The 11,112-nt window shown below is 37.9% G+C and overlaps 1 protein-coding gene across 2 annotated transcripts; it reads right to left on the bottom strand.

The window, feature by feature from the left end:
• Window positions 1-235: 235 nt before the first annotated feature.
• LOC145230046 (leucine-rich repeat-containing protein 3-like) lies at window positions 236-9,279 on the bottom strand. 2 transcript variants are annotated; one of them, XM_080095408.1, is made up of 8 exons: window positions 9,085-9,279; window positions 7,546-9,016; window positions 6,370-6,519; window positions 5,500-5,787; window positions 3,188-3,268; window positions 2,254-2,455; window positions 1,708-1,852; window positions 236-1,463 (listed from the first exon to the last, which is right to left on the bottom strand). In XM_080095408.1, exons 2-8 carry the CDS (start codon window positions 7,761-7,763, stop codon window positions 1,333-1,335), a joined length of 1,215 nt encoding a protein of 404 aa, XP_079951534.1. In that variant the 5' UTR covers window positions 7,764-9,016; window positions 9,085-9,279; the 3' UTR covers window positions 236-1,332. The 2 variants fall into 2 exon arrangements, with proteins under 2 accessions (XP_079951534.1, XP_079951535.1); XM_080095409.1 differs by lacking the exon at window positions 3,188-3,268 and having other exon boundaries at window positions 7,546-9,279.
• Between the last annotated feature and the right edge of the window lie 1,833 nt (window positions 9,280-11,112).

The raw sequence follows: 11,112 nt of genomic DNA, 5'->3' as shown, positions 1-11,112 counted from the left end.
CATTTTAAGAAGTGTTTCCACATTGCGAGATAACATTTGATAAGACAAAAAGTACAGGATTGTGTGTTCGCTGGCTTTCTCTTTGTCCCGACGTTTTGCTCCTTCATTATATCATGTCAAAAGTTTTAAACAAACTAGACGTCGATGGTAATATGAGACTGAAAGTAAGAAACACATTCTAAGCACAAATATTATCCAAAACTGGTCGAATGTTGCTAACAAACTACACCTATTTCGTTTTTTATTTTCGTCATAAATGCCGTTCAACAAAAAGTTAGCTTGGTTTAACGCATTATATAAGAGATCAGAAAAGTGTAGGGCTAGCTATGAGAATTATGACGTTTCAAAGTCTGACTCGCGTAGTGATTACACAATTAATCTTTTGTGACGTCACCAATAGCATATCTTGTTTTAAAACAGTGGTAAAAAGAATTCCAAAATGACACGAATTTTCCTACCTCCTGCCACGAAAGCGTTTACACTCGAAATTACTGTATAAATCTTTGTCAACGTTAAAAATATGATCTTTATTCTTCTTTCGTTTTGCGATGTATGCTTGTAACAAAGTAAAAACATTTGCGCTGTTTGACAAGTCTGCAAAACACCATTTGTGCAAAACGCTTAATGGGAAAACGTTACAAAAACGATATTATGTTGCAAAAATGAATCCGAAATGACCAACAAAATTTGGCAGCTAAAGGCACAAGTACTGAATGATGTTGTAATTTGATACGTGTTTACGTGATCAGTCAACAAGTTTGGCTTACAGTACAAAAGAGTAACACATTAAAAGATACGAAAGTAGCTTAGCTGATGTTTATCCAATTTGTATCTTTTTTGCAGCAACAAAGGGATTTTATTGTTTCATACTTTAAATCCAAGGTACAAGGTTTTGTGACATGGCTAGTTAAATTGAAGCTGTATATATCGTACAACTGCATGAAAACAATACATGGTTATACTGTGTAAAATGCATTAAAAAATCGTATTGCATGTAAACCGTTTTCAAAATCATTTCTATATGATAACAAGATATTTAATTTTTATACGAAAATACCTTTACCAGATGCGTTTTTGAAAGTCAACCTCTCTGTATCAAACCCTTTAGTTAACAGTTTTGGCTTCTTTCTCTGGCCATGTTGCTCACGGGCTTGTCTCATCACATCCCTCGTTCGCAGTACCATAGTTGGTCATTTGAAAGCAATAGATTGTTGCAAATACTTTTTAAGGCAATCACTAAACACGTCAACCACAGCCCTTCCACTTGTCACTCGGTGAGACATAGTGACATTCCATGTGTTCAGCAAACGATTTTGCAAAGAACCTCAAGATTTAGGCACTTGCAAGTCGAACCCGATGTTTTTCTGAGCGTGGTTTCCAAATCGGCGATGGCATGGGAGACTGGTCACTTGTTTGACGAATCAAATGTTTTAATTCCTCATTTTTCAACATGCTACCTTCATCTGTTTGTATAAGCAGTTATTAAGAGGTTAAATGATAAGTTAACATAAGAAAGATTTGAGCAAGCTCTTGGTCAAAATGTTCCAGGCGCTTGGCCTACATAGTGCCATTTGAAAATTAGGTGGGAATCGGGAAAGACAAAGTGTCTTGTGAAAAAAATACAAAAAAGTCAAATACAAAAAGTATGTAACAATAATTACTAAACAATTTATGCTTTAAAGTCTGTGTAAAATGAAGTCAGTCTACCTGGAGAATCTTCAATAATGTTTCCATTTATTGCTATATCTGGATTTCTCCTCTCTTCGTGCATCCTTTTGGGTGACGGCTTGTGAGACGTTGAACGAGAGGAACTTGATTTAGCGGAAGCAGCTTTGTTGGTGCTTGTTGGGGCCTGCAAAAAGAAAAATCAATTTTGGACAGGAAGTACTAGCACGCGTTTCGCAAGTTTGTTGTGTTGTCAGGAAACGGTGAGTTAGTTACAGAACAAACGTTTGCATTTTCCACCGTTAAAAAGTGTTGCTGACAACAAATATTTTTGCAATAAAGCCCTATAGTCGCTTAATAGCTTCAGATAACATTACGTGCGACCTTCGAGTTGAAAATGTTATAGAACGACCAAATAAACCAGCAATATCCCACTCGGTAATAGCTTTCGTGTAATTGTGTCGCCATGATTTCTTCACCAAGCGATATAAACTCAACTCAATGCTTTCAGGCAAGCGTAGTTCGTGATGCAATATGACCTAATACTTGTATATTGTGCCATTACAAGATGGTATAAAATAAACTCACCCTTTCAAGGCCAGATATGTAAGATTTGTGTCGTTCTATCTCACGGTTATTCCAAGCGACAAAATGCATTACGCAGCCCATAGTGATTCCCATCCAACTAAACATGACCACTAGCAGTACAACGTCCACGTGTGGGCTCCGTTCGAGACACAGATTCACCATCTGCGCCCGCGGGAAGTCCTGCATCTCCTCTGCACGCAACCTAGAGGCAAACAAAAAATAATAATTAACAGCAAAGGGGGCTAGAGAGCCACAAAACCGCTATGCAACAAATCATGGCAGTTCATTTTACATCATTGGTTCTCAACCGATGGAGGGCGTAAGTGGTACGCAACAGCATTCCTGGCGGTGTTTATGTCGTACTTTTGCACATAAATGGCTTATTTGGACATGGTTTGTTACCTAAAACACTGGGTTTCGTATCACTTGCTGTGGTGGTACAAAATAAGGACGCTAACATCTTCTTGTAAACAAAATGTTTCATCTTAAATTGTTTCATCATAACTATAAGAAAATCGATTATGCGCTTACAATTAAACTAGTTTCCAGGGAATTAAAGTGTACTGCAAGTGCAAAAAGCGCATTCATATCGTAAACTCTTTACTTAAAATGTCGCGCTAAAACATGTATCAGGAAATATTGTTTTAAAAGGCGTTTTGTTCGGCTGATGAAAAGTAAGCAGTAATAGCACATAAGTGTGCTCACCTCTTCGTTGTACCACTTTTTTAGATTCTGAATGTGACAGTTGTCCGGTTGAAAATACTATTTCTAAGCATGGATGGTACGCGGTGACGATGCGTAACCTTAAACGCAACCACGGAAAGGTTGCTAGCTTCAGTGACATACTTGTCTCTTTCAGACAATGAGGTTTAAAGAATAAGAGTAATACTGTATAATCACAATTGTATTATGGCAAGCAAGTAAATAAACTTACCGGTTCAGGGGTATCTTTTTAATATTGGACGGACTTGCACAATAACCTATAGCTGAAGTGTCGCCTTGCACGGGAAGGAATCTTAATTATATAAAGAGAAAATTGCAATAAAAATCACTAACAACCTTTTAATAGTCCTACATTAAATGCGCATTGAAACATTGAACACGATTATATTGTTAATTTTTATGCTTTTGCCTTTTGAACCAAATATGTTTTTTGTGGTATCATAACCAACAGTTTTTAGAGCGCCATCGTGTTTTTGACCTTTTTTATTTAAAGACCCAAGATTTGTTTAAATAACAGATTTTTTTATTTTTTTAATGACATGGGTACGAAGCGCACTTTGCATGATTGCAAAAAATAACGCCGGAACTCCAGGGATCGAAATCAGTGGAAATGAGCGTATCATGTACGTTGCAGAAGTCATTGCAGGACGTGCTTTAATACGTGGAAATGCCCCAGGGGCTCAAATTGAATCAACAATGCAATTGAATGCAAATAATAAAGGGCTCAGTCAAATTTAGAAGCACGTACTCAGGGACGACAGATGGCGATTGGTACACCGCCAAGAAAATTACTCACATAATTGGTCGCGTGCAAGGTGCTGCATATTTAATAATTTGTACAACGTATAAGGCTATATGCTTGACACAGAAACTTTTTGCTGCAACACTTGACCAACTTTCGGATATGATGTGAATAAAAATTGTTTAAATTGTGTCATATGAAAGTTGGAGTTAAAACAGTGCTTCCAAAAACGTATGCTAACAACATTAGTTTGATGAACAGTTATGCCAAAAGAAACAAATACTACCTCACGCCTATGATGCCTATCACTAACTGGACTATACCGTCAATTGTATACGAAACAGATATTTACGAGAGACTCTAGTTCTAGTTTTATGACATCACAAATAGCATGGTTATGAGTGAAACACATTGAGACTTTTAGAGTAGAAGCGCATGACAACGTTTGCCATCAAAGTTACTTCTTTTTTATTTTGAAAATGTGGCAGGACGCCGAGAAATCCATTAAGATTGACTTTTTATTGAATAATTTTGAATAAATTTTACCCTCATTACAAAATGTTTGCTGGTTACAATAATGATTATCAAGAATCTAAAGATAACTATAACAGAAAATCTATGTTACCCCTTTTAAAATGCCAAATTACCCCTTTGGGGGTAATTACCCACAGGTTAAGAACCACTGGTCTAAAATTACATACGAATGTACAACTAGTTTTGCTTCTCGCGGTCCCTCTGAAAGCGCGTGGCGGACCCCTAAGGGATCGCGGACCCCAGTTTGAGAACCGCTGAACTAAGCAGGTGATTAGTAAGGTATATATATACAGTGTTTTTTTAAGGTGTTTTGGGGGACCGAAACGGTCCCATTTCTCCAGCGGTTTTCCAAAATTTGCCAGTAGCTAGCGGTCACCCAAACCAAACCTTAAAAAAAAAACTGTATATATATAAGTGCGTTTGGTTGTAAAATCCTTATTCTTTGCTGATTAAAGTCGCCAGAAAAATCAAATCAAAATAAATGTGCTAAAATGTTTCAATAGTATTTGTCTCCTATAATAGCGAGCGATAAAATTTGAGTGAATAAGGCCAACGCGACGATTTTGCGCCACAAGCAAGGGGTGGTATTGATTCTCTAACCCGCCACGCACATCAATACCTAATTATCAGCACAGTCGATTGGACAGTTACCATCGTTCGACGATCTTGATATCGATTTTATTCCGATTTATGCCGTGTTTGATTAGGTTACGGTGCAGTCACCTGTCGTATTTCGAGATCTATTTTCCTGGCTTAAATTCCTGTTTGGAAATCTCTTGTTTTTATACTGTTTTTGTTTTCGTGCCTGTTGCAAAAATCGGCCTAACCGGTTCACCTATAGCCCCTTCATGTATTTAAATCACAATTTGCACCTGGTAACTAATCGAAGTGGATTTTGAAAATCGATAGATGCCAAAGTATTAGGATTCCTTTTATCATTCTAGATAGGTTTTTCGTTGCATTGATCACGATAAAATGAACTATACCGACTGTTCGCGTTGTTAACGAAATTTGCAGTAACTGCCCGATCAGAATTAACTGACAACAAAGATACAAAAAATATTGAAATTCGATTCATGATTCCAGGTAGGTCTTTAGTTGTATTGATCACTATAATATAAACTACCTGTTGTTCGAAGATTTAGCTAAACAATTAGAAAGATCTAAAAGTACCCATCCGTGAAACACAACCATAACGGTTTGTCATTTTGTGTAAGATACTTTTAATGTGTTTGGTAATTACTTACTTAACGCAAGGAAACGCAATATTCCTCTGACACGAGTAAGTCTTGATCATCTGTTGCAAGTAACATGTGCAATGCCATGGGTTTCCACTAATGTCCATCATGAGAAGGTTTATTTTAGCCGGTGTCACCGGGCACTCCATCTGTTGTACGGCGTTTTGGCCGTCTTTGGACCGAACCACCAACGGCTTCCACCGGCAGAGCATTAGTTCAGGAATGGTGCGCATCTGGTTGTTGCTAATGTCAAGGTACTCCAAGTCTAAAAGGTTGTGGAAAGTGTCGTTGGCGATACTGTAAATTAAAAAAAAACCGGGTGTTCCATATTGTACGTATGACATTGCGTAGAAACGTAGTTCAGTATTCAAACATATAAAGATTCTAATGCCTTTATTGGAAGTTTTGACCTGATGTTAACAATTATTCTTAACTATTAAAGTCAACTTACTTTTTTTGTAACCAATTTGAAATCGGTTGAAAACAAGAATGTTAATGAAAACATATATAGCGACGACGAGAATTACACATACGGCGTTACAACTTGACCTGATTTCCGACCTATTCAATCATGATAATAATTTTCAAAGTTTACACGTATAGAGTTATGCAATTAGTAAATCGACCCTGTAACTAACTATAGGTCTCACACTCGTAAACCCTTTGAAAATGCTGGTCTGGCAAATACCATGGACCACAGGAAGTCCAGTAAATTTGTTCATAAACTAGAGATGATTGCATATTATACATTCAATCTTGCTCCAAAAAGAAATGGTCCACGATATTATTTTTACTGGGCCGGTGGTCCATGGCCCGAAACGAATTGAGAACCAGTGCCATAGGGCTTGGGAATGGTATGATGTCAAAAGTCAAGCGTACCTGGAAATAAGATTTCCAGCCAGGACAAGCACGGACACGGTGGTTACATTCTCAAAGCTGTGGGAATCTAGACTTGTGATGAGATTGTGCGAAAGGTAAAGACGAGAAATGTTATGTGGTATACCAACTGGAATGTCCGTCAACTCTTGCCTAAAAAATTAAATGCTTTGTTAATCAAAAGTTACGAGGTGTGTGGTCTAACGTGCGCCGAATAGCATTAAATGTGGCTATGATGACAAATTTCAAAAGTGTGTGGTAAAGTTAAGTCGCTTTGTGGACTGTAATTGACCTTTTAGTTTTTGTTACGCAGCTCAAGTGATTGTGATGCGATTAACGCCATCTTCACGGTCTTAGAAAGAGTACTTGGCGTATATCGCGACAAACAAGTCTGTTACTCTGCTTCTCTGTACTTATACATCCACTTAATAACTCCAAACTACAATCACATAGCCCTATTAATCCCGCGGGACCGGGGTATGACTCAATCCAAAGCCTACAGAAACTGATGGTGTGTGTGTGTATCGCTATCAATACTTTTGGAGCCTAGGAGCCACCCAAGTTCACTGATACTAGTGATAAGTGACTATTACGAGAAACTAGTTTGAACTTGCAAACCTGTTTATACCCGCGTTTTCAAACTTTTAAATGAAATACAGAGACCATGGTTTAACTTAAATCCAATTAGTTTCAATTATTCCGGAAACAGTAAAAATAACTTGACTAAATTATATAATACGTTCCAAACTAACAAAGAATACAAGGTTTGGACTGCATTATTAAAGAACACCCCATAAATAAGTGCCAATATTTCCTTTTGTCAGCTAGAACTCGATCGTTAAGCAGGTTATCTTGATTCTGATCGAAATGGATCATGCCCTTTAGAAACTACGTTGGAGTGAAATTATGTCTGGATTAAATATTTATTGCTCAGAAAAAGCTTAATTTCGAGTATACATTCAATCACTTGGCAAAAAAAATGTTCTTGCCCAGCGCACAAGCTTTCAATGAAATGAAATTCGCAGAGGAAACTTACGCAGGAAAAGTAATTTCAATGGTCTTTACCATTGTTTGATGTAAATCATACACCAGGAGCGAGGCTTACTTAACCTTAGGCACCCCTGTTGCTTGAACGAAGTCTTGTTTACTTATTTTGAATGCATCTATTGAAAAACCTACCTTTGGCAAGAAACCATTCCGTTTCGTCGAAACAGTTTTAGTGACATCGGGTTTAAGAGGTCAAATGGATAGCATTTGCAAACAGTTGGGCAGCTGAAATTGCTTGTTAAAACCACATCAAAACATGCGCCAAAAAGGGTGGTATAAAAAAGCCAGCGCATAGAAATTTGCAGAGCTGTTCTGCAGGCAGCGGAAAATACTTTTACGCTCGACTGCATGTCTATAACACGTCTGAAAGACGAGCAAGGGTAAGGCTTACAACTCAATGCTAAGCCAAATTATTAGGCATTAAAGCCAACAAACCATATAATATACTAGATACAACTGCAATGTGTCACGTATAAACGTACTTAAGTACCATGAACCTATTTTTGTTTACCGATAACAATTGTAAAAGAGTAGCAAAACCTGAACGCCCTTGTGTAATGTCAAGGGCGTCGTTTGTTACATCTCGATGCGCTTGGCCAATTAAAGTTGAGTTATTGAAAAATGAAGCTTGTGACGAAACAGTACTGTACTTTGCAGTTGTGGCAAAACCGCAATAGACGTGCACAAAACACAAACGTTTCACAGAAAATCTGTAGCAGATTGGTCGAACTCGAATCCTACCACTATAACGACTTTGACTCGGATTAGAGGTCTACAATCAAATATCGGCGTGGATTATTGGAAAAACGAAAATCAAGAATGGTATTCCCGTGACATGCATTTTTGAACAGTCCAAACTAATTACCAAAAAAACTTGTGCAGCGATAGCAAGCGAATAAGCTCGTCTTAGGATTTTCATGTTATTGTCCCGTGTCTTGCAAAATATAAAAACGAACAAAATTATTTAGTCTGCATTTTCGCAAACATAACATGTTTCACCTGATTCTTGTTTCGACACAAAACAAACCAACACTAACAAAACTCGTGTTTTACCGTTTGATACTATTCTCAATGCCTATATACTCTGTTTTTGCATGTAGCAGTAGCGCAGCCTGCTGCCAACTTGCTTAAAGTTTCCTCAAACAAACAAAGGTTAGTTGAAGGTATAATCTGCCTGCAGCTAGTTATTCTTTACTTCGTCAATAAGACCTGACATGCTCAAAAGTTGCTCAGAACCACAAGGCGCGTGGTTTTGTGTCCCGGGGGATGTACAACCCTCCTATGGATCTGTACAACACTTGTGCAGACATCCGCCCTGGCTAGGTCGACGTCTTGCCAAACTGTAAGAAAAAATGAAGTCGTCACAATAGCAGACAGTCAAGGCAGCATCGAGGTTTGGCAGGCACAAAATCGACTGTAGTTATGAGAAATGTGTATTGTTTTGGTTCCAGTATGTTAATAGCTTTACCATTACGGCGCAAACTTTACGCTTTCACAGACATAGTCACTGAAGCTTAAAGCTTTTTCCCAACGCAAATACATTGAAATTGAATCGCCTTCGGTCTTGGTACCTTGTGTTCTCGGAATCAAAACGTGTAATCATCTGAAAAAAACACGTGTGTAAATACAAACATATCATTTGTACGCCATGGGTCTCTCAACATGCCATACGTTCTGTATCACTGAGTGGTTTGGGAAGATTATTTCTTTACTTGATCTTTCAAATCTAAGTTTGGTTATTTCAAAAACATCTGATTTTCGTCCATATTGTTGTTTAGAAAAAACACAATTATGATTTACTAAATTTCATGCACATTGCACTTTGAATCCTTTTTGCCTAACTGCTACAATTTACCAATATTTAATTAAGTTACCAGACTGTGTCCTCAAAACATTCTGTTCTGTGAGACGCAATCGATGTTAAATGCACGAGCGATCTTTAACTGACATTGACAGCCATAAGGCCGTGACAGTTCAGGACGTTTCTGTCCAGTTTCGGGAAATGTCGATAAAGTTCGTCGGCATGCCCGGTATGAAGCAACAACGCGTCTAGGTTCACCGTTGATTTTCCGCCTGTTACGGGTAATTAATATTTCATTGCGGAACTGACTTTTTGAATGACTTGATGTTGCCACCGATAAGCTATAACCGAAGCCTGATTGCATGGCTGTCAACGTAGTTATTTGCCGGTCTATTTTTTGTCTGAATTCGATTAAAAATGTTAAGATGGAAAGTTGACGTATGGTCTTAATATCCTTCAGCTTTGTTAAACCGGTTTTCAAGTAAGACCGGTGACTTTCCAATTTTGTTTCTTAGGCGTGATAGGGGTATAAGATCGTCAATACAGTTTTTTATTTCCGAAACCTCCTATATTTATAATTGACATTGATAACTCGTTTTTAGTTGGAAACTACATCGTATAAAATGTTACTTCTTATTGTCGGCTTGCACGACACTTACTTTATTCGACATGCGGTTTGAGGGCACGGGCATTGCGTTAAGCGAGTGTTGACAGTTTAAAATATTCATATAGTGCACAAGGGCACAGGCTTCATAAGCAGGTTTGTATACTCTTGCCTTATTGATTTTAAATAAGGGTCACCAAGGCGCTTTTAATTTCCACGTGCCATTTGTCAAAACGAATGGCGCTTGATCGATCGGTCTGCGGCGGCGCGAATTTTCTTTTTGTCCAGAAATCCATACATCCGACAGTAATGAGAGCACCATTCAACTTGCAGTATGCCACATTTTCCAATTTGGTTGTTTTAAATAAGATACTAATTTCACACTTCTGTGTTATTGCTATACCCGGACAATGCTTTGATGCCAACATATATTTAATGAATAAATTGCCAGCTGCTACATGTTTTTAAGGCCAAACAAAAAATACCTCGAAACTATTTTATCAATTCGATAAGCTAATAATTAACAGTGGTTCTCAACCCTATACTGATCGCGTACCAACGAACGATTTTTTCTGTCTTTGCGGATACTTCAATCTGATTTAAGCGGGCGGACCAAGAAAAAGGCCTATTCTTTTTGACTAGATTAACAATTTCAAGAAAAAATCAACGACACGAATTTAGCTCATTTCATGGCTGATTATGGGACTGGAAACCACTTGAAAACGTTGAAAATTTGACTTATTTAATTGCATTCCAGAGAGTTCTTTTGCAACTCTTCACATTATTTAATACACAAGTCATACTGCAATAGTGACGTCATAAACGCCGTTAAACTAGTACACCAGGTAAGCTAGGAGGAATAGAAAGCGCGTTGTCATTTTTTGTCTGTTTAACAGTAATTTGTTATGATGCTTGATCTTAAATTGAGTATAGCAGAATTTCAGAAAGCTACTCGCGTGCGACTTGGATAGATTCCATATAGTACTATGATACGTGTACCACAGGTTAAGAACCACCGCCCCAAACGCAATTTTGTGATTCATTCACGCACTTATGTGCCAATAAAGTCATTAACTTCCATTAACGTATGTGATTGTAAATTTCTTACTTCTTGCAAAAAGATCGAGGAACGCTGGTTCAAATCAGATGAAATACTTTTATTATTATCCCAGCTCGTTTGCATAAATGTACTGTAAAATCTGCCATAATTTCAGGCTTTAGGCCAGTGCTCTTCAACCGGTGTGCACGGTGCACCCTAGGGTGCACCAGTACGAAAAGATATACAAGGGTGGAT

The sequence above is a fragment of the Phallusia mammillata genome, chromosome 5 (assembly GCF_965637545.1).
Source record: "Phallusia mammillata chromosome 5, kaPhaMamm4.hap1.1, whole genome shotgun sequence".
Taxonomy (NCBI): Eukaryota; Metazoa; Chordata; class Ascidiacea; order Phlebobranchia; family Ascidiidae; genus Phallusia; species Phallusia mammillata.
Note: the sequence above shows the minus strand (reverse complement) of the source record. Positions and strands in the feature narration are given on the sequence as shown.